Below are 22,462 nucleotides of genomic sequence, written 5' to 3' on the forward strand. Positions count from 1 at the left end.
ATAGTCCCTTGTCGGCCAATTTCCCACTAGTGATGTGACGACCAAACTTTCGACCACAGAACGCCGAGCAGATGTTCTGCCTGCACTCCAAGAGGCCGAATGGCGGTAAAAAAAGTGGGACACATCTTTGTAATCGAAATTTGGCGTTTTGAGAGGGCGTTTTAGAATTAGCATTTGTTTGCGTTATTGTTCTAATTCATCCGAGATTATTGTTTGTTCTTTTTTTGGGAGGGGCGTGATACGCATTTTCACCTTCGTCCTGGGCCAAGGTTTATTTTTTCTCCTGCCGTAATCAGCGACGACATTGTCTTCGGGCTTGCTGCAACCGTCGTTAGACAAATAACTGCCGGCATAAATCGGCTTTCAAATCAGATTAGCAGACGAGGTTTTATAGTGATCAATAAATTGGTAATAAGAAGTCGTGGTATTTGCTTCCCGCTCATAGTTTGTTTTCATTGCTTATCAGCTCAGGGCAAGCCTGTTCTATTATCATTTATTGCAGGGGTGTTACAAATGTTTTTAGTAATTGCAATGCAAACTTGTAGGAGTAAGACAAACAAGAGTTGTGCCTTGAGATGGCTAAAAAACAAGAACAGATATTTGGTCTTAGGAAAGCCCTAACCCATGGTCATTTTGCTGTGGCATTCGTTTATATAATACCCTGTTTTCAGCATCTTGTAATCGGCAATCAGTAAACCCGCTCGAAGCAAAAATGGCGCGTGAAGGATTGAACATAAAATTTTTGTTCAGGAATGGCAGGGCTCTGACTGTTGAGAGCAACGTGAGACTGACGAGATAACTTCAAAGTAACACCACTGTCACGAATAGCTCGCGCATGAGAATGAACAGACACCCTTATGCTACTGTCCAATCACAGTTATGACCAAAATGAGAACTTATGGTCCAGCCAATAGGAGACCAGCTGCAGGGACTTTTAGACCTTAGTTTTTTATTGCTTGGTAGCAGTTGCTGCGATACCCTGCCGTTTTAAAGTGAGCCAGAACATAAGACACGTGAGGACGAATGACTCACCCGACTGGATGACATCGAGCAGGGTGGCGCCCATGGCGGTCTTGCGAGTCTTCAGCTTGTCGAAGACCTCCTTGGTGAGGTACTTCTTGAGGAGGGACTTGCAGTCCTTGGCATCTTGCAGCTTCTTGAAGCCAGCCTCAAGCTTGTCGAGGGTTGCCTGGTCCACCATCTTGTCGGATTTGGATTCCTTCTCCTTGCCGGCTTTCTCTTCCTGCTTGGTGTCCGATGTGACCCTGCACGAGAGAGAGCGATGCGGAGAAGTCAGACCGAATGCTTCGCCAGTGCACACGTCGCAACGGCGTTTTCGAGACACCAGTGTAAACAGCTTTTGCGCGACGATATGAGACATCGAAGACATCCATATTCTGTGCATGAAATACGTCAACTCCACGTATCAGCAGAGTGGCGGAAGCGCCTTAACATCCTGTGACATGCCTGTCAATGGCTATTTGCGATGCCAAGGTGCGACGTGTTTGCACAGTAGGTTAAGAAGTTGAGCTTGGCACGAGAGATGCAGGAAGGGGATACGTAATGGCAGTGTGAGTGAGGAGAAAAATATTGTACGAAGTGACGAAACGATATCTTACGACGGTAAAGGTCGCCCACAGAGCGCCTTGTCAATGAAGAAAGATAACAAATGCGCGCGACAAATAAATGTGTGCCAAAAATTGTCAACTAAGAACGTGCTAAACACTAACTTATCCATGTTTAGATGTACGGGTCTTCAATCATAGAACGAAATCCGGAGCCAGTGCTTAGTGACTATATTATTAATAGGGTGGTGGTAGTGTTAGCGCTGCCCTTTTAGCTTGACCTGAACCAAACAACAAACGTATTCAGACTGGCATGACTACCGTGCCGAACATCGGCAGCGCAAAAAGAGGGCAAAAAGCAACCGCACGCCGCACCATGATTCGACATGCAGGTCCTCTGTACGAATGGTGAAGTTCTTGCAGGTTTTTGATTTTTATGCGATTTTTACATGCGAACCTAGTCAATATGCGTGATTTTGCGTTGTGCCATGCACGTGTGCTTCTCTGCAAGATGAGGCACTTTCGAGTCGCCTTCTAGTTGAGAATCAAATATAAAATTTCGCTCAAAGAGCATAAACTTTTATGCCACTTTGCAGAGCCAACTGGCGTAAAGAGAGTAACCTTTATATAATAGTGACGGAATTTATTTCCATAACAATAGTAGTTTCTATAACGCTGCACAATTTTGCTGCAGCCGCAACAAAACTGGCTTTGTCGCGAGCCGCGAGATGTATGCTTTAAATAAGGGCGCGTGCACCGTTCCTTTCGGAAGTATTTTATTATTACGATTTAAATTTATCTTTTTGTTCATAACTCTAAGAATTCGCAATTGTGAGAGCGGTGGCGGGAATTATCGCATAATGCAGAAGCGCGTCCTAGAAGGATATTGCTCAAAGGAATCATATTCGCGCAGTACTTTAAGTACAGCCGGGTCAGTGTGCGCGGTCGGCCTCTCATCAAGGCACGCGCGATGTTCCGTGGCTGACGTGCGCTTCAGGAAGATACAGGGGTGCGAAAAAGGTACACGTACTTCGAAAGGGACGAGCGGGGAGTCTGTGGAGCCCAAGTGCACTGTGCACAGTACTACCTATTGGCCGGGTCGCGGTGGCAACGTTGGGCATTATTCTGGCCTCCTCTCGCTGAGTAATTACTTTGCGGGAACACTTAATTACGGCTGCGACGTTTCTTTGTGAACTAGCCTTGTCTCGCGGCGTGCAATTGCGAGTGTCGGCGTTTTCTTTTCTTATGCTCAGGTGAAGAGGAAAAAGTGCGGCTAATCTTCGAGTTAGTGCCTGCTGGCTTCACAACAGCGCTCGTTTTATTATTTGATCCTCAACACAAAACGAACTTCCGTTCTCAAAGAGTGCGCAGTTGCTATCACCTTGGTTACTGAGGACAGTTTTTGAATCATTTCGCATTCATCGTACCTCTGTATCCCAACCGTGCAATAGGAATTCGCCATGCGGACAAGTCCTCTTCTCGAAACGCTGGCTAATGCACCGAGGCTCCCCTTAACCCTTCATAGTTTTGGTTTACGTTCTACGAGACTCCGCTTTGCGACCTTTTAAAGCCCATATCTACCGTATGTGTCTAAGTTAGGTTCACGTTTCTGCATTGTTTTAATATGTTTTGTAGACAATTATCGAATAACGCTCAAAGTGACAAAATATCGCCGAAGAACTGTGTTGGCTACGTTTAAGGTAAAATAGCATAAATAGTAAAATAGCCCAAGATGAACAAAATAAAGGACAGTAGAGATAGATGGTGCGGCTGCTAAATGGAGGCCTTGTTGCAGCTAATATGCGCCGCTAACTGATGTGAATACTTTCGCTTTGCTCTCTTCAAGTTGCACTGTGTATCTAAAGAAGCTTTTAACGTAGCTAATCGCGTAACAAATGGTATTTATTCGCTTTGGAATTATTTTCTACAATAAAGGAATAATTGCTCATTAGCATCGGATCCGTGTTTCCCGTATGTATTTAGACACGTTGGTAGCCTGTGCTTATTGAAGGTACGCTCAGAAGTGTGCACACTGACCGTACCAAGTATTGCATCTGAGCTTCAGAAAAACGTTTTAAAACCCTTTTACTGCGCGATCCAGAATAACTGAAGTAATTTCTCGAAAGAACATGATAGCCTAAACCTTGAGCCTGCCACAGTATCAAGCCCTCAGTTGCTCACTTTTAACCATTATTTCTTCATCCTTTAACATCGTATATAGTCAGCATATGCCTCGTTGCCTGCAGTCACTTTTATTACGTGTTGTAACTAACGCGACTAACGTAACGCATCGTAAAGCAGAAAAATGACCTCCAGAAAAGCAGATTCCTCTCACCAGAGTTGCGCTGGAGCAAGCGTTCGCATTAACCAAATCGACAGGAGCGCTCGGCGGAATCCCCAAGGCCACGGTAACTAATTACGTTAGCTGCCTGCGCCAACTCCGCAGATGCGAGGGAAGTGAGGAAGGGCATGCGTGAACTGAACGTCCGCTGAATGAAGCCTACAGGCTGCCTCCCCTCGGAATAGCAGAAGGGAGCATGCAGTGTCGCTGATTGAGCTGGACAGGCTTTTCCCAGACCAGTGCAATAACGTATAATGCTACGGCCGAAATCGGCGAGGAGGAGCAGGTGAACGGATGATCCCTTGATTTACTATAACTTCCTTTCTTAGCTCAGGCTCGGACTTGCTCGCGTTACTTGGGCGCTTTGCAACCAGTGTCTTTTTATAAAATAAAAATACTTGAAGTTTACCGCGCTCTAATGTAGAGCTTGGCGGGAGTGCAGTGATTCTGCCACCCGCGTGGCTGTTTCCAACAACCTGCTGCCGGGGAAGAATTTCGCCACGATGTGTGAAAGCGATGATAGAAGCGAGCCAGAAAGAAGCTGGGAACGTTGCCTATCCAAGGTATGCAGACAATGTTCCCACGTGCTTTAGGATGCAGTTATTACCAGGCTGGCTTAGATGATGCGAAGTGAACTGCCTTCCGGCTGAAGCAGTTTAAGCAGAGAGAGTGGGTAAAAATTCAGATTATGTCGCAGCGAAACCTAATTGGCGAAGTTGAGCCCATTGCAACCAGACCCTACCGGTGAGCTCGGCCGCTGTTCTCCGTGCACTTTCCCTGCGGCAAAAGCGTCGGGAATGCAAGGGGCTTTAACAAGAGAGCATGTAACGGAGTGTTCGGAAGGACCTCTACGCTACCCAGAATATGCGGCGACCCGCGGAATGCTTGCCCCCCTTCCCTTCGTCGCGAGGGGACTAAAATGCATTCTTGGGCTGGACAGAGCTTCTTTTGCCAAGCTCAGCTGTGTTCGGATTTCTGCGTCACGGACGTTGTAAATATTTCCTACCGGAACTCATTGCTTATCATGCGAAAACGAGAAGAGGTCAGTTTACTCCCATCCGCCTCTGCCTACCTTATGTGCTGCATTAACGCTGGTGGCTATTGCCGGTAGAATATTTGAAAGTGAGGTCTCTAAAAAAAGCAAATAAACACCAGGTGTTGCATCTACCGTTGGAAAACATCCACCAGAGAGCTAGGTCATGTTTTACACATAGCGCGAAGGGCTCGCTCAGCCAAAAAGCTGTCGCCGTAACGCAGAAACGTGTCGGAAAAATATGGAATTCAATGAAATAAGCTTTTTCGCTATAGGTGTTCGAAACCTAGGTCCGCTGCATGCCAGACTGGCACTTAGCGCATGGGCCTCAAAGGGTCGTTTATTTATTTGTTATTTATTTATTTATTTACATACCTACAGCTCCCTTGCAGGCATTAGTGTAGGGGGAAAGAAAAAACAATATGGGTGCACAGATGACATAATACAAATTCAGCTGTAAATTGAAAGGCATGAAACGAGCAGTGAAAAATAAAACGGTACTTATACAATTAGTTGTCTAGATATTTGCATCACTTACCCACACAACAGGACACCGGAAATACAGACATGTGAAGTTGAAAGCAATGCTAAAACCAATTAAAAAAGAATATTCTTCAGGTCCCGGATAGAAGACGGAGGGGTCCCGGAAACAATTTCTTCAGGTAAACCATTCCACTCATGTACTGTTATAGGGAAGAAGCTGTTCGTAAATACGTTTATCCGGCAAGCATATTCACGCACTTTTCGGGAATGGTCCCTTCGTGCAGATACATATGTTGGTTCCATATATTGGTACCAAGCGTGTGAGAGGGCCACCTTTTGAAAGCGCTGCGGAGCGCACGAGTTACCAACGCGTGTTTGGAATGTGCGCTGAGAAGGCAGTAATAATTATTTTTAAAATTTAAATGATACAAAACAGAAAAATGTAAATAATCATCCAATGAAAAGATAGTGCTGAAGACGCTATCGCACCTATATACTGTACAAGCGAAGCTCAAGCGTCCCCCTAATTTTTATGTTGAGGCACTGAGAAGACAGTAATGATAAATTTAAACGATTTGAACAAGAAATGCGATACAAATAGCTGTTACAAATGTGGTGTTTCAGGCGCTATCGTGTCTACTCTGAGGGCTAAGCTTAAGCGTCCTCCTAGATTTTTCTGCTAACCCTTGCGTGCATTTACATTTGATTTTGCCAGAATTTAGGATTCTGAAAGTGTGCAATGAAACAAGAGACAACGATCGCACGCGTAAAAAAAAAAATCCAGATAATGTGCGAAATTTCAAGGACAAAAAAATTCATAGTCAATGATGGGAAGTACGAAGAACGTACGGCTGCAATATGTAAAAAGCTGAAATTCAGCTTCATTTCGGCATGACACTGATGGAAGGTCATCACCGTTGGGCGACACTCTCTGGTCTGCTTCTCAGCTGGCAGACAAGGTCACGCCCGCTCCCGTTGAGAATTCGAGGTCAGGGCAACTTTTGACAGAAACCTATCGCAAACCGAAAATCTCGAAGAAATATTAATAGTCTTTCTCCAGAATTATAACCCTTTTGAGACATCCACGTGAACGTAGGCATTTTCAACCGTTTCCAGCACAATCATCGGCAAACAAGAGTAACTGCCGGCTCGCATCGGTAGGAAGCGTCTAACATCACCGGCGCGGGAAGATATTTTCCGCAATAAAGTCCTTTGATTAAGAGGAATCAATAGCATTTGAAAGCATCGGCCGTAGGAAGAGCGAGGGGAATTAGATTAGGGGTGAACGGTGCAAGTTAGTGAAAGTACAGCTTGAGACTGACCTCTTCTTGGAGAGCGGATAGAGAACTGGCTCCTGCGAGTGCGCTGTTTACCCGAGCGGTGGGAAGACTGTGAAGAAAGCGCCGGTATTGTCGCCGCTCCGGAGAGAGGAGCCGAGCCTGGGCCCGGGAGGAGGAGGGCAGCCACCACGGAGGATCACGGGAAGACGCTCTCTCCTTCTTCCTACCCCTCACCACTCGCGGGTGTGTGCTCTGCAGCCGACACCAAGGAGCTTGGACCGCGGGCACGGCTCGGGTTTTCGCCGTCGGGGAAGAGAGGGTGTTTCAGAGGGGACAAGAGAGACAGCGCGGAGGCGCGCGAGACTCGCGGAGCGCAAGACGAGGGCGTTAAGGAACACCGCCGCGGGGAACTGCTATGTGCACCGCAGTACGACACGGGAGGAACACCGGCCGAATCCTGCAGCGCGTAAAATTAGTCTCGCAAGACGAGGCCATAATTTAAACAGGGAGCCAACTCAATTGGAGGACACTGCGGGAAACGTTCGTGTTAGCGCCCTGTTTAGGAGGCACAGACAGCGTTTTGAAATAAGGTAGAATGTAATAAAAAATCGTAATTTAATTTCCCCCATACTCTCGAAAGAATTATTTTTTTTTCCGAATTTAATGTTACGCTTCTGGAGCTGTGCTTAGATGAGGATCAGTCGCTCAGTTGTTATAAACAGTGCCGGGGTACCGGGTATCTATCCGTACCCTTATCTCTCAACGCGCCTCTAAAGAGGTATCTTTCATTGCTTGCACTAAGTGCCTGAAAAGGGAACCACAAATAACAAGCAAATGATGCAATGAAGGTTGTTCGTTCACGATTTTAGTAGCAACGACGCTCGCGAAGTGCGGTGTTCCGCGCGACGGCTTCCCTTTTGAGCCGCGTTGACTTTCGCTAATAACGGCTCCTCATCGGGGGAGCTGCGCAAACATGTCTTACACGCTCGCCTACTTAAGTGGCCCATCAGGGAACGAGCAAAGTGCAGCGGCTGAACAAGAAGGGAGTTAGGAGAAATCCTCATCCGCTTCGCGCTAGGTGGGCAGCGCGTCTTCTCCGCGTGCGCCGAATCGCCGGCGTCAAGATGGCGCCAACGATCGATCCAGCCGTGTGTGCCGACCGCGCGCGCGGACTCAGCGGTGGTGCGGATCCACTCCCGCGCAACGAAGTGGTCTCGCGTAAAACAACCGCTTGGCTTCGAACTTCCGCGTTTTTTCACCCCTCGTATCGGCAAGCGCGCGCACAGCAGTGGGTGGCGTCAATGTACGCACGGCTTCTGTACGCACGGCTTCCCTCGGTGCGCACGAGCGACGTGGGAGAAACGGCAAGAGCGGGAACCAACAGCGAGTTTAGGCTACGTGCATATAAAGAAAAAAAAAAAGTGCCCCATAGAATTCAGCTTGCTGCTATAATCGTGTTAGAAAATCGATGCCCAGCATTGGGCGCTACTCTCTCGGAGGATGCGGAATATGACTCGAAGTTCAGATCGAGAGGAAGAGGAGATGAGCGCGAGATTGTCTGACAACACGCGGCAAGAACGGAGGGAAAGCCGAGGGGTGGAAGGGGTTAGGTGAGTAGAGGCCGATTTAATAGGGAGTCTCTTTTCGGACACACGCTTCGCGCCGATTGCGGGCCAAAATTTGTTTGGACATGAAAGTAAGGTTGTTTTCTGATGGCCACTTCGAGTAAAAATGAGAACACCAGAAACGAAGGCAGACAAAAAAAAAAAAAAAAATTCTCGTTTGCATCAATCATCGATACGCGGTGTGCTCGAATGAAATGAATGGGGAGATGGAGCCTCTTCGCAAGGTGCACTCAGCGAACACAAACTACCGTTTTAGTGTGAGTTCCATCTTTGGTCGCTACAGTGCACATGCTTCGCTTTATCTAGATAATGCGAGCGAAGTGATATCAAAAGATTACGCAGCAAGAGTGTATGAAGTGCTACCCGTGCAGTGCCTATAGGCAGATGGGTTTTCCCGAGCTTCTGGGTGCAGCAAAATGAGTGAGACAGACTGATTACTGAATTAACCGAAGCGGGAGCGAGGTGCAACCGGAGAATGCGCAGGAAATAACCGCAGTCGAGTCCATGTCGAAGGTCAGTCAAACGAGACGGAAGCCAGCTTCGGGGGCTTCTGAGCGTTGCGCTATTTCTAACAACAATAAAGGGAGCAGAAATAGGCTGCGCGGGAAAAAGCACCGCGCTGTGCGGAGTGCTTGAAGAGCGCCGGCTCACCGGTCCAAGTGGCAGCGGCGTATCGCGGGGTCCAGACCCGCAGGGCGGCCGGCCAGCCACGAAGAGCACCGCCGCAGAGCGCAGCGCACCCCAGCCATGGGCGGCTTGCGCCAGGCGTCCAGCGGAAAGCTACGTGTTAGCGGCGCGACTCCAATCGGTGCTCCCAGGAGGTGGCGTCTTGGTGTGCTGAGGCCGAGCTTTGGTCGGAGCGCATTGTTTGCCTTCAACGATTATTTTGCCTTGGTCCGTAGGGCATTCTTTAATCGAACCGAGTGTAACGTGCAGTGGATCTGTTTTTAGTTAATATACTCCAAATTGTGGGAGTTTGTCGCGGTGGTTTCAGCACATCCCTTACGCTCTTACTCACAGGCAACACATGCTGCTATGTTTATCCTGAGCTGACGAAAATTGTGACGCATTTGTTTTAATTAAAAATTCTATGCTGTCAAGCTGCGGGATCACCGCTCACTGACCCCATTACTCTACGTAAAGTTTCCTGCGTCTAATAGAGCAGATTATTGCTCACACCATCAACAGTTCCGCATCACTTTGATCGCTGATTTGGAGCCTTCCGTGTCAGCCAACATGGCGTCAGCGTACATCATCCTCCGGCAGCTATCTCACGCCTCCTCTGGTATCAAGTCACCTCTATATATATTCTTTCTGCTCCGCTGGTGTTCATAAGGAAAATGCAGACTCTTGTTTTCTGCATCCCCGCTACAAGTTGACGTTGTGTTTTGAGAAGACTAACCTGCCCCAGAGAAACTTCTGAGCGCTGGTCGGTGGAATTACATCGTCTCGATATTCTACAGTATTTTCGCCGCCCTTAACCCTTTCAGCTTCCTGCACTTCTTGACTTCAATAGTATATGCAGACCTGAATGAAGACAATTCTGGCTAGTGTTTAATGCGAATCATGAAATTTAAAGGAGCAAGTAGGGTTTCTTACAAAGCGCCACAAATGGTACAAAGCGCCACCTTCAAATTTCAGAATTAGGAAATGTCCGATCGATCATATAATCACTGTTTTGAAGTGCACAATGGAATCAAAAACCCAGAAAAAATAGTGATAATAATAGCGGCGAGTGCGCAAGAACGGCGGAGGACGTGACAGGAACCTGTACGTTTAATGGAACATTTGCGTATTTCGGTGGCCGCCATAAAATACAACACTATTTGCGACATTGAGGATTCTATCTTCGCCACGAAGAAATAGAGTCGTTACGTGCACCGTGCTGAAAGGAAAAACTACGAGACCGCTGTGTCCGTCGTTGTATATGTAGTGCATTAAACGGTTAGGCAATTGCAAGCCTCAAAAAAAAAAAAAAAAAAAAAATGGAGTCACCGACATATTCGGAAAAAAAGTAAGAAGGCGCTGACTTTCGTAATGAGTGTGAGACAACAATGCGGTTCCAAATGGATGTAAAGCTCTTATTTTAATAAGGAGGCACACAGCGATCCTTCCAAGCATCTTGGCACGAAATATATGAACTCAGTGTTGGCGCAAAGCGTTAATGAATCCAGGATAAAAATCTGGCAGACAGCGATTACAGATTACAATGCTTTCTGGTTCTATTTTAAGCTGCTCGGTTGTTTCTCACAGTTAGAGCGGCAGTAGTAATGTAGAATTTGTAAGTATGAGTGTCGGCGGTCCTCCTGCCTGTCTGGCGACCGATTTCCGTTCAACCGACGTCGCTCGATGCGCATTTAGTTTGAATTCGACTGAAGTCCAACATTCAAAATGGCGTCAGCAATCTTCTTTGGACCGCCCTCCCCCTCCCCAACCCCAGAAAAAATAAAAAAATAAAAAGCAACGTTTAACCGCTTATTCTAAATTTGAATTCCCAAGTGTAGACTGCAGGGGTCGCTTACTTATGTAGCAGAAACTGCACGAACCATACATTGAAGTCAGCGGAAAAACAATTTGCTAGGTGAGCGCAGCCCGCACGCATTGTCAAAGTGGGCGTGCTTGCAGTGCAGCTTAGGCAAGTAAATGTACACGAGTACCCTCTGAACGGGCCCGGGATTGCGGATGAAGCCAAATTTGAATTTCCCAATCGCCAGACGGTTCTCAGTGTCCGGAAATCACACCGACAACGCTTGGAATTTCGTGCACCGGCTTCTGAACCAGGTTACGGGTAGTCATCGGACTGCCAATACTCACACACGTTATATTGATAGATTTAGGTCTTCATTGTATTGAAACTCTAAAACATGTTGTGGTCAACACTGTATGCCAGCATTTTTCTCTTGCGACTAGTGCGAACTGCGACTGTGAGGCAGGCGCGCCGAGGGAACCTGGTTGTTCGCCCACAAACACGATACACTGCAAGTCGCGACAGAAGCAGTCAGGATCGAGATGACGGCCGGAAAGACGAAGCAGGGTCTCGCGTTATGACTACTGTCTACCGTGCCACGGAAGCGGCAGGTCATATTTACATTCACTGGCACGATCAAAAACGCCAGACGGAATCCAAGATGGCAGCCTAGATATGATCGCGACCAATATTACGGGTCAGTGAGACTCCCCGCGACGTAGCGCAAATTTGGGCCCAACTTTTCCCTCCCATTAGTGATTAAGAAAAAGGCTGAGCACAGACCAAGGCTTCCTACCTTATCTTTACGTGAGCTGAATCAGATAATTAATCATTGATTTTAAATACAGTTCTTTACACATTCGGCTGCTAGAATAACGTTCTTATCAGTCCTCTCGAAGCACTGCCTTGGAATATTACGAGAACCAACAGCAGTGATTAAATAGATATCAGTTATTGTTTAAATGAAACTGATTTTATATAGGGTCTAAATTACAGAAAATTAATTTCCCTTCGGAGCCTTTCCTCTTCCGCCGGTAGGCAGTCTTCTGATGACCGCTTTTGAGTATTCATTTTTTATTATTTTTTTTTGGCAATGCGTAAACTGATTTTTATGGCGTATAAACATCTGACGGTGACATGAAGTGACTTCATCCTCCTGAAAACTGTCGCACACACACCGACTTTGAAAGTGTGTTAGTCAAGAGCACATAACGTTTTAACTACTGAGGTTCTTGATGTGCTGGCACAGCGTCTTACATTTGTGCCGAGTCGGTGTCTGTTGAAGAGTACGTGCTTCCACCGACAATGCCGCGCGTGCACTGCTTGGGCGCCAGGTCGGCGAGAGGAACAAAAGTAAACATTTGCTCTCCGTTTGCCTGCCGTTTGCATACAGGACATGCTAGAGGAAAGTAGAGATGCCACCCTCTGACGCACCACGGCCAATGTCCAAATGAATCTGCAGGCTTTCGCGCGCCCTTCTTAGCGCTATTACAGCGCTTGAGGTAGTGCGCACGCGCCTCGGCTTTGTTAGATGGTCGGTTCGACTCCCACTGCTGGTCGGGTACCCGTCGTTTTTGTTCTTCCTTTTATTTTTTTTTAATGAATGCAAGCTTATTCCCAGTCCTGGTGCTCGGCTTTTCGGGGGTGGACTGCTTGAAAACAGGGGCATGCGCCTCCGAAACCTGTCATTGTGGGCTTCAAACGAACGCTCTGTGGATATCATTGCCACAGAATCATATCCCGTGAACGGCTTCCAATGAGGACTCGACTATGCAATGTTGTGGACTTTCAGACCGGCCAGTTGCATCATGCATCAGGACAAAACGTCGACGTATACTCGCTGGCGAGGTGAGGGCCGCATTCGTCTATTACCGGCGGCATCTGTAAGATTCCACTTGCAACAGTAAAACGCGTATCATGAACTAAAATGAATGTCTCCTCGCTAAGTGTGGATATAAACCGATCTATAGTTTACGCGCATTTTCTTTTTTACATTGTCTATGATATGTATAGGCGCGCATTTGGGATGCAAAAAATAAATAAATAAAAGGAACAAAAGACAAACACCAAGTTATTACAGGAACTACATAGGTCCGTGTACAGAAAATTCAATGTCCGTGGGTGTAGGCCAGTCGCACCTTTCTGCGCACGATCTTTGTAAGGTAGACGACACGTTGGCCAAACTCCGTACATGCCAACGCCCCGCTTCTCAAAGCCGGCAGAAGTGCAAGAGGATGTGACGTGTTTCGGTTGCCGTCCACACTTGGCCTTTGAGCGCCGCTTCGACTCATGGCCAGCGACGCCGCTGAAAGCCATCGCCGCGCTCCTCTCGTGATCGCCGCACCTGAGCCGAGAGCTCGTCTCGCATCCGGTTACCGGATACCACGGCGAACCGGCCGCCTGTACAGCGCGGTGGGCGAGACGATGGACGCCTTCGGCCGAGGGTAGTCCGGTTGCATTGCGAGCGTGCAATTGCCCCCGGTGCCGAGGGGCACATTGCACGCAACACAGGACATGTACGGGCCTCGCGTTATGGCAAAATGTGATGAAGCGCTCCATATTCGGATTGTTGCATCCTCAAGACGCTTTAGTTTCATTGTGTGTATAACTAATACTGAAATACAAACACAAACCACCAGACCACCACAACTCAAGTGCTCATCTTTAACCAATTCAAACGAGCAAGCCTCGATGGACCAGGAGTAGCGTGTCTCAGAGTAGCGTGAGCCGGAGTTGTACGTAATTGATTAATTGTTATTATTTTCATTTTTGCGTAAGTTTGTAACCTATTCATCACGTTTTTCAATGAGTAACTCAATAACAATTGATTATTGTTCTCTAAGAATTAAATTCCTTTTCCTGTGCTCTAGTCGACCGCTGTAACCAGTTGCATTTCAGATAGAGCAATGGTAATCGGTTACATATTTCTGTAACGTGCACAAGACTGCGAGTCGTGGCGACACGGTGCCGGTTTCGAGTGCCATCTCATCCCAGTTTTCTTTCCAGCGCAGTTAATTTACATTCTAGAGTGTCACAATAAAGTTTGTCATGATTCAACATCATCAGGGTTAATCTGTTTTTTTTTTTTTAATCGATTTCAGTTACATGTTCCCTAGGGAACATATCTCCCTATCTTGAATTTCTCGACACGTCACTGACCACGCCAGGTTCTCTGCTGGGCGAGAACTGTTGTCGCATAAAATGTGATCGCGCTTCTTTCGTTTCTTGAGATTAGTGAGGCGTCCAGATCAGATGGCGAAGAAAGTGACTGAAGCGACCAGGACCTTTCGCATCCAAGATGACTGGGTGTGCACTCCCTCCATAGTTTTACTAAGGTGCTGAACTATATACGCCTGCTGCAGATCAAGGTTAGCAAGTTTAGTTTTACTTTACCCTATCATGCTTTTAGTTAGTTATCCTTGTTTTGCGGTACAAGGCTTGCGGCCTTTGAGATAGATGGTCTTGTTACTCTACATGTAAAGTATTGTTCCTTTCTTGTGGCGGAAAGCGGTTTCGACCTTTGGACTGCGCGTCAGGGGCGGATTAACAGTGAGCAAGGCCCGGTCCAAAAATAAATTAAGAGAAAGCTTGTTGCCCCCCCCCCCCTCGCCCTGTTTTATCTTGTTTGAAACTTAACATGTTTTAGAATTCCCTGTCAGTGTTTCTACAGGAACTGCGACGTGTTCTATATGCTGAATAAGTACGGCAGATAGTGTTTTATTACTCCAAGCGCTGTCACAACGCGGGGCGCTAATGCTTTTCGAAATGTAGGCGTCTGTAGAAAATGGTATCGCTACTGACTTAGCATGAAATTAAAGCTCAAATATTCAGTGATATAAATTTACATTTTGCACATGATTTCCACGAAATATGAGGCTGGCTTTGGGATTAACCGTACGATACGACGAACAGCTTTTGAAGCATTCGACGTTGCAATAGATAAGCTCTAACTTTAATCATGGGAAATCAGGTTGGACATTTTTCGGACCAAATCTTGAAATCCGCCATTTTTTCCGAGCTCTCGGGGAGGAGGAGGAGGAGCAATGCGAATGCAGGAGCAATGCGAATGCGGTCTCAGAGAAGGGGGCCCGGTGGCGCGCTCACCTCTGGATGACGGTGATGTAGCGCTTCAGCGTGTCGGCCGGAACGAGTCTGTATCTGCGCCGGGGAAGAAAGAGCCGAGCGCGTATTGCATGCTGCAATTGCTGTTGCTGCTCATCTATCAGGCACACTGCCGTATAAAGAGAACGGACACTTCGACGCGTTTTCATGCAGCACACGCAACAGGCGACCACCGTTACCAGGGCCCACTCACGCCGATGCAAGGCATACTCAGGGCTGGCAAACTTCTACATACTTTCTCTTTTCGAAGGAACCCAGCTTTACTCAAGGTTGTTTGTGCAAGGCGGTCTTCATCCACTTCGTTATTGTAGCACTCTTATATATATTGTTTAAAAGGCAAACTCTTACTAACGGAGACACGTCGGCCAGCGCGCCGGCTAGATGCCATCTATTCCGATCCGCGCTTCTCTGCAGTTTTGCCACAACACCGATGCTAACACTTTCAATTCGGCCCCGCCGGGGTGGCGCAGTGGTTACGGCGCTCGACTACAGTTGCCAAGGGCGCGGGATCGAATCCCGGCCTCGGCGGCCGCCTTTCGATGGAGGCGAAAAACAAGGCGCCTGTGTGCTGTGCGATGTCAGTGCACGTTAAATAACCTCAGGAGGTCGAAATTTCCGGAGCCCTCCACTACGGTGACTCTCGTAGCCTGAGTCGCTTTGGGACGTTAAACCCCACAACCCAACCCAACCCAACCCAACTTTCAATTCCTTTGGATTTCTACGAGTCGCACGCTTTGAGCGCTGCGTGAATGCACTATTTCTGTGGTATTAGATTTTCTTGCGAGTGGCAACCTCAGCTGGGACAATTTGCGTCCACGTAAGAATTAAAATCGAATTCATGACAAGAATGATCGAATGAATTTAAGACTTCGACAGCACAATATCAGATACAGCTCGTAGCAACATTACTGAACACTACTTTCATTACACCTCCTTGAAGCATCGCAAATTCTTAATAATAATAATAATAATAATAATAATAATAATAATAATAATAATAATAATAATAATAATAATAATAATAATAATAATAATAATAATAATAATAATAATAATTGATATTATCGCATCTGTTGCTTCTTCGGTGCTAATATTCGTTCAAAACGCAAACTTACCGGCGCAGCATGCATCTCATATCTGCTGGCAGTAACTCATTGCTTAGATTCCGTGGCACACATTGCATCATACTCGTTTTTTTTTTTTTCAACGCAATGCCGCAGCTGTTTGCCTCGTGTTTCTATAATGATCTCGGTAATTTTGCCCAGAATCGTTGGCCTAATCCAATACGTGTGTCTAGAAAGTCTTTTTTCTTACGTGCATATCTCACCGTCATTCGCTATAGAACTGCATTCACGAAGTCTTCGGTGTTGACGTTGCGAGTATGAATAGAGTGCCCGAAAAACTATTGAATCGCGACTTTTGCTAAAGGACAAACACTAATATACAGAATATACTTTTTTTTTTTTTTTTTTAGTATTCAAGTGAGGTCATTCCCACTGTCCCTTTAAGCGGGCCCTGAATCACTGCGCTAACCGATCATGAAAACACATAAACACATCGGAAACTGAAAGTTCCCCACTTGGCAGTGTCGTTCGTGAATGATTTTTCTCCTAAACGCGCTACTAGAGCGGACGAATTGAATGTACAGTATAGATATTTTCAGGTTAATTCCCTCAACTGGAATCATCTTAATTTAGTTTTAACTAGTGCATTGGCAAGCATAGCCGCTTCCAAAGAAGCCCATTGCCCGTGGCAAGGTTTGGTTTGGTTTGTGGGGTTTAAAGTCCCAAAGCGACTCAGGCTATGAGAGACGCCGTAGTGGAGGGCTCCGGAAAATTCGACCACCTGAGGTTTTTTTAACGTGCACTGACATCGCGAAGCACACAGCCGCCTTGCTGTTCGCCGCCATTGAAAAGCGGCCGCTGAGGCCGGGATTCGATCCCGCAGTCCTTGGGCGCAGTAGTCGAGCGCCGTAACCACTGCACCACCATGGCGGGGCTGCCAGAGGAAAGAAGGGTACCGCTTTTCCGCAGCGGCGCTACAGAGGGCAGATTGGAGGGAACCTCATCCTGCTGCAAGGGCTGCAGCATGATACATTAACAGGACTGAAGCCTTACGTTCGCATTCCATATGGAAGTGCTATGCGCCACCTGTAGTGGTGTGTACCCGGGCTGACATCTTCATGGCGGCGCTGTTCGAGCGTTTTATGGATAACCTGGCAAGCTCAAGTGGATGGATATTTAGGGTCCCCTATGATGAAACAAGCCGCCATGAGTGACTTAATAGAGCAGGGCAGCACCTATTATATAAGCGAATTAGCTGCTGATAAAGGCGAATAGAAGGTCTATTTCATATGCTTAAAGGGCAACAGTGTGGCGTTTTCTATATTACTTTCTGTCGCCTAGGCCCACAGTGGCACCTCAAACCCTTGTGTTATTGACACAAGTTAGCTCTTCCCATAGAGCAAAAGCTTGCTGTGCTGATGTCACCGGGGAAATTAAGCAGGATTAAAGAAACTCGTCCTAAAAGGAGGAAGCTTTCTTTTCGTTTCCAGTAAGGAGAAAATGAACGGTCCCGTAATAAATACTCCGTAGCCGCATATTTAGACGCGGTTCTTTTACCCCAGCTGTGATGATCCTCCTAGCAATTGAAACAGAGCTGATTGTGAAGTCAGTACGATGTCCTTGTCTAGTGTGCTGGACAGGGGCTGATCCCACATTTAACGGCTGTGTGGTATACGTTCCCCTGACCAACACAGAATGCGCGTAGAAAGTGTGTAATTGGGGGCCCCTTTAAGAAAGCGTCTTTTTCGTATCTGTGCATGCGCGTAGCGCCCTCTGTGGGGAGGAACGTACTTCTTTTTCTTGAGACCGAGGCGGTTGGTGGCTTCATCCTCATCCTCCTCGAAGTCCGGCCGCTCTTCGTCTTCGTCCTCATCCCGGCGGCCTCGCCTGGTGCGCTCGCTGCTCGCCTTGCGGATGGGACACGAGGGCTCGTGGCGAGCCGCCTCGGCCGGCGACACGAGCGGACCGCCCTCGTCCTCGTCTTCGGCGTCGCGGTCCTCCTCCTCGCGACGCGATGGCGGCCGCCGTCCTCGCCGCCGCCGAGGAGGCCCGTCGTCTCCGCGCCGCTCCCGGCTGCCGCCTCGCCGTGGAGGCCCCCTGTCTCCGTAGTCATCGTCGTCCCGTCCGCGCCGTGGCTCCGGCCGCAAATCTCGGTAGCTCCGGCGGAACCTCGCCGGCGGGGGCGGAGCCCTTCGAGATCAAGCTGCAGTTCGCTGTTGTCTCTCGGTGGAGTCTCTGAGAGCGCGAGAGCGGTAGAACACGGCCCACACTAGCGGTACTACGTGTACACAAAATGTAATTGCTTCATCAAATACGTTCGAGGCGGAGTTTCTGCGCGGCGACTTTTTGTTCGAGTGCAACATGCACGGTGATTGCTTGCGAAAATCGTGCGCGGCATAACGACGCTGCATTACATCCTAAACCTATTGCGTCTTGCTGCTTTTGCGCATTGAAGCAGCCGTATATTTCACAGTGAAAGTCTGTGCACGTTGGAGACTATTTTACATCTTTCTTTTTACTATATTATTCGTTTCTGGGCTGCCGAGACGCTATATATGAAATAGTGAGCTTTATGAAGAGCTGCTAGGAGCATGGGCGCGAATTCAAAGTTAGCAGACCGGCGGGCGATTTACTACTGCTGGAGTGCGTCATTTTTTTGCAGCAGGGGAAATTAGTAAGCAGCAGTTCCATAGGATCCTTCACTCAACCAAAACGACGCTACTTTCCAAGCCTGCGTTGTGTAGCTATTCTAGCCGGCGCCGCTCGCTTGTTGAGACTGGCATGTGTATGACATCCCCGCAAAGAAGAATGGCTATAAAATGAATATTTCTATCTATTCGATTTTTTATATGCTTGGACAGCTTTGCGGGACAGTATTAAGTTCTGAATTTCTTTCGTTTGAGCGTTATCTCATTCGATAGTGCGCTTGAAGCGCAGATATGCGGCATCCGGAGTCGAGAAGGGCCTATGTGCGATCTTGGACGAGTTGTGGGAGACGTTAGAAACGGCGGACACAATACGTGGACGCAGGGCGAAAGGGCCGCCGTGAAGAGAGTCGGACGAGCCCTGACCTGGCGTAGGGCATGAAGGACGACGGAGGAAATGGCGGAGGTGGTCCGAAGGGCGGTGGTCCCCCTGCGTCGAAAGGGGGCCCGTACTGGCTGGACGGCGGCGGCGGCAGCCGTGGTCCGAATGGAGCGGCCGGCGGGGGGCCGTACATCATCGCCGGCGCGCCGGCCATCATGAAGCCGCCCGGCGGAGGACCGAACGGGGTCGGCGACGCCACCACCGACATCGTGCTCGTGTGGCTGGGTGACTGGCGGACCCCTTGCGTGAACGTCTGGTTGTAGCCCTGCCTGTGCGGGGTACGGGGCACGCGCCAGCCAGAAACGGCTGCAAATCTTTTCCACCAGTACCCTCCGCGGTGAATGCCGCACTACCAGTTGGTGTAAGTTGGTGAGGAGCCTTTTCCGGCAGAGAGCGAAGTCTCCAGTTACCGCACCCCGCCAGTAAACATGTGCAATCGCATATCTTCTACTTTGCGCTGCTATAAGAAGCGATTGTCTACGTTGTCACTGCGAGCATATTTTGTGTGGCTTCGTGGGTTCATATATTATTATTATTTCTTTACGGTTCGCATTCTCCATTAGTGGGGTTACGGATTGTTGGAGTACTGTATTTAAGCAATTATGGATTGGTCAAGTTGCTATATCAACAAAGAACTCATATTTGCTGGATACCTGACCAATGGCTCTCCTATAGTCGCATAGAGCTGAAGAAAAAAATGCGGCTTTCGCCCCTCGAAGGCAGCCCTGCAGATAATAGCGTCGACCGAATCTAATGACGCTCTAAAAGAGCCACTGGGACTTCATAGTGGCAACCACGGCTTAATCGGATTAACCCCGGCTTCACGAAAATTGGTCGATGCCAATGGTAGAAGGGCCTCTTTCAAGGGGCATCTATTTATTTATCCACTTGCTGAATAAATATTCGTTAATTAGAAACACAACTCACTGGTAACAGACTAATCCAATGGTAACTCGATAAATCAGATAAACATCGTAATTTTGATTTTGTTAACTCAATTTTTCAGTGGGCGATATTTAGCGAGCTATGCTGAAATTTCTCCCCAAAATTAAGGCAGCTTAGTTTCTTCAAAAACAAAAGCCGTTCGAACTAAGGGGAGTACGTGTCAGGGGTACTACCTAGCTGTTACACTATGCACGACATTTAAGTATGAAGATATATAGACGCTGTACTTTTTGTATTTTAGTAAAAGGCTCCCAGCTGCTGCCAAGAGCTGTTGCTGAGTAAAAAGTTACGTTAGATGTCAAAAGTACCAGCACTAGGCAGTTAATCTTCCCTCCAGGTACTCTTTCCCGCCCGTTTCTCTGTCTATTTAATTACAGCCACAACGCCAGGCTCCCGCGCTTCCCTCCCCCCCCCCCCCCCCCCCCCTTTTTTTTTTTCTTTCCTTGAACATATTATTCTATATTCTGTGCATCGCTTTTCGCTTACTGACCCCGAATCAGCTATTGTTGCGCGTCTGCTGGCTTAGTAATAAAAACATCACACGTCCAGCGCGAATCAGCCTATCTTTCCCGATTTTCGTTGCCAGCGCTTCGAACAATTTCACAGTGCGTGCAATCACTACCGAGCTGCTATCCTTTGTTTAACTTTGATTGTAGGCGATGCAATCCTTAGTTGACGTTTATATGCGCTTACGAAATTTTTAAGTGGCGTGATTTATTCCTTAAATAGTCACGATAGAAGGGTACCTGCAGGGTGTGAAAGTGTTCGGATGACCTTGCTAATGGTGCGGAGGATTAAGTACTGAAAACCTTAACTATAAGCGTTTAATTTTCTTCCGTGCTTCGTTGCAAGATGGAGCGACAGAGGCCGTACTTCCCTCTGGAATCCTTACCCGGGCGTGACGCTGACATTTGTCTGGGAGTTGACTTCCACGTGGAAGCTGCGAAAATCGAACGGCGTGTGAGTGTGAAACAAGCTGATATTTTATTCGCACATTTTAGTGGCGTTGGGAATTCCAGAAGAGAAACCGCATTTAAGGCAGCGGGTGAAAGTCTGAAATCAATGAGGCTTACCGTGTTCTCGCCTACGGAAATTAATCGCGTTGTACAAGCAGTAAATAGCACAGAGGACACTTCCTCCCTCCTCTAGCATCAAGGCAGATGTTCTAGACTCCTAAATGTTTCTACTGGTATAGGCTCCAAATCTGTCGATCAGAAACTCCGGCAAATTTGGAGCATATGCTGAACAAATAAAAGTCACTATTGAGATTTATTATCTTTTCTTTCATTCCAAAGAAAAATCAACGACCACTCTGCCTCCCCGCCGTCAAGATGACGTCTATAGTATTGCTTGGATTGTCCTAATTTCCCCTTGAATATTTTGGGGGCCGAAACACCAGGCTAACTGACTGATTGCTTGTCTCGTTATTTCTTCTGGAGGGAGCTTCTATCGTGATTATGGAATTCCTGTTGCGACGGCTGTTTATCCTGTGGTACGCCTTCGTTGTGCCCGCCATTCTCACGACACCGTTGCGGAGGCATCCAATCAGTTATCACCTAACCGGATTCCACAGCAGCCGAGTGTGTGTGTGTGTTTGTCTAAGAAAGCGACTAATTTAATATCAGTTTAGTAAGAAGGTTTCAGCTTGTCTAATCTAAAGAATGAGATGGGCGCTCGAGTCGATTCGTTTACAGAAAGTGTACCGATATTCGTAGGAGATATTCGGCCCTGGAGGTCAAAGTTTAAAGAAGCAAAAATACTAAAATTGTGAGGACTGCGATTATGGAGCAACGTGCACTTTAGATTGAAAAGAGGTATTTTCGTTCCGACGGCTCCTCTGGCAGGGATAAAATGTGCAGTGAAGAAAAGGAGTGTAGGTCTGGAAGACTGTTCTGCTCCACCAGTAAAAGGAATACCACCGATGTTTTAAAGTTCTAAGCATATCAAGCAACAAGTGCAAAACTGTTTGTAGAACGGAAGCTGCATGACGCTTTCCAGCTGGCCGTGATGGACTCCGGTAATTTTTCTTTTTGAAGGTATTCATCCGCCCAAAATCTGACCATATTCTGGCATGATGAGCGATAAGCGGTATACAGCGCGGAAGCATTTACGTCGAATATGGGTTCATTTTCCTTCAGAAACACTATCTAGTAGTAAAACACACGTTTTGTAGAGATTATCTCTATAGCCCTGAGCGAATTTCAAAAGCTCTCCACTTGGCGAATAAAAGAATCAAAAGAAGAAAAAAAAAAGCGAACTTCGTGCTTTTCACAAGACTTTCATTAGTAGATGGCAGTCACTCGAGAAACAGATCCAATGGTGCTGTTTTGTCGCACGGCCTTAATTCGAGAGTCGACGGCTGTATGGTGAAGACACCGCAAATGTGATGATTAAGGTGATCTTGATTACAAATTCGAGGTTATCAAACTTAGGGCTCCAGTTTGGTATGG

The 22,462-nt window shown here is 47.5% G+C and overlaps 1 protein-coding gene across 2 annotated transcripts in view; it reads right to left on the bottom strand.

The window, feature by feature from the left end:
• Positions 1 to 22,462, bottom strand: part of LOC146192229 (arginine kinase-like) — a 71,400-nt gene that overhangs the window by 25,028 nt on the left and 23,910 nt on the right. Inside the window, exons 1-2 of one of the 2 annotated variants that reach the window (XM_084602399.1) lie at positions 6,745 to 6,819; positions 1,033 to 1,265 (exon numbers count right to left, since the gene is read on the bottom strand). In XM_084602399.1, the coding sequence (XP_084458525.1) occupies positions 1,033 to 1,201 (169 nt within the window). In that variant the 5' untranslated portion in view covers positions 1,202 to 1,265; positions 6,745 to 6,819. Of the gene's footprint in view, positions 1 to 1,032; positions 1,266 to 6,744; positions 6,820 to 22,462 lie in introns of those variants that run through there. The other variant, XM_084602398.1, reaches the window with a different exon arrangement.

Source organism: Amblyomma maculatum, chromosome 4 (assembly GCF_055883805.1).
Source record: "Amblyomma maculatum isolate TAMU_Amacu chromosome 4, ASM5588380v1, whole genome shotgun sequence".
NCBI lineage: Eukaryota > Metazoa > Arthropoda > Arachnida > Ixodida > Ixodidae > Amblyomma > Amblyomma maculatum.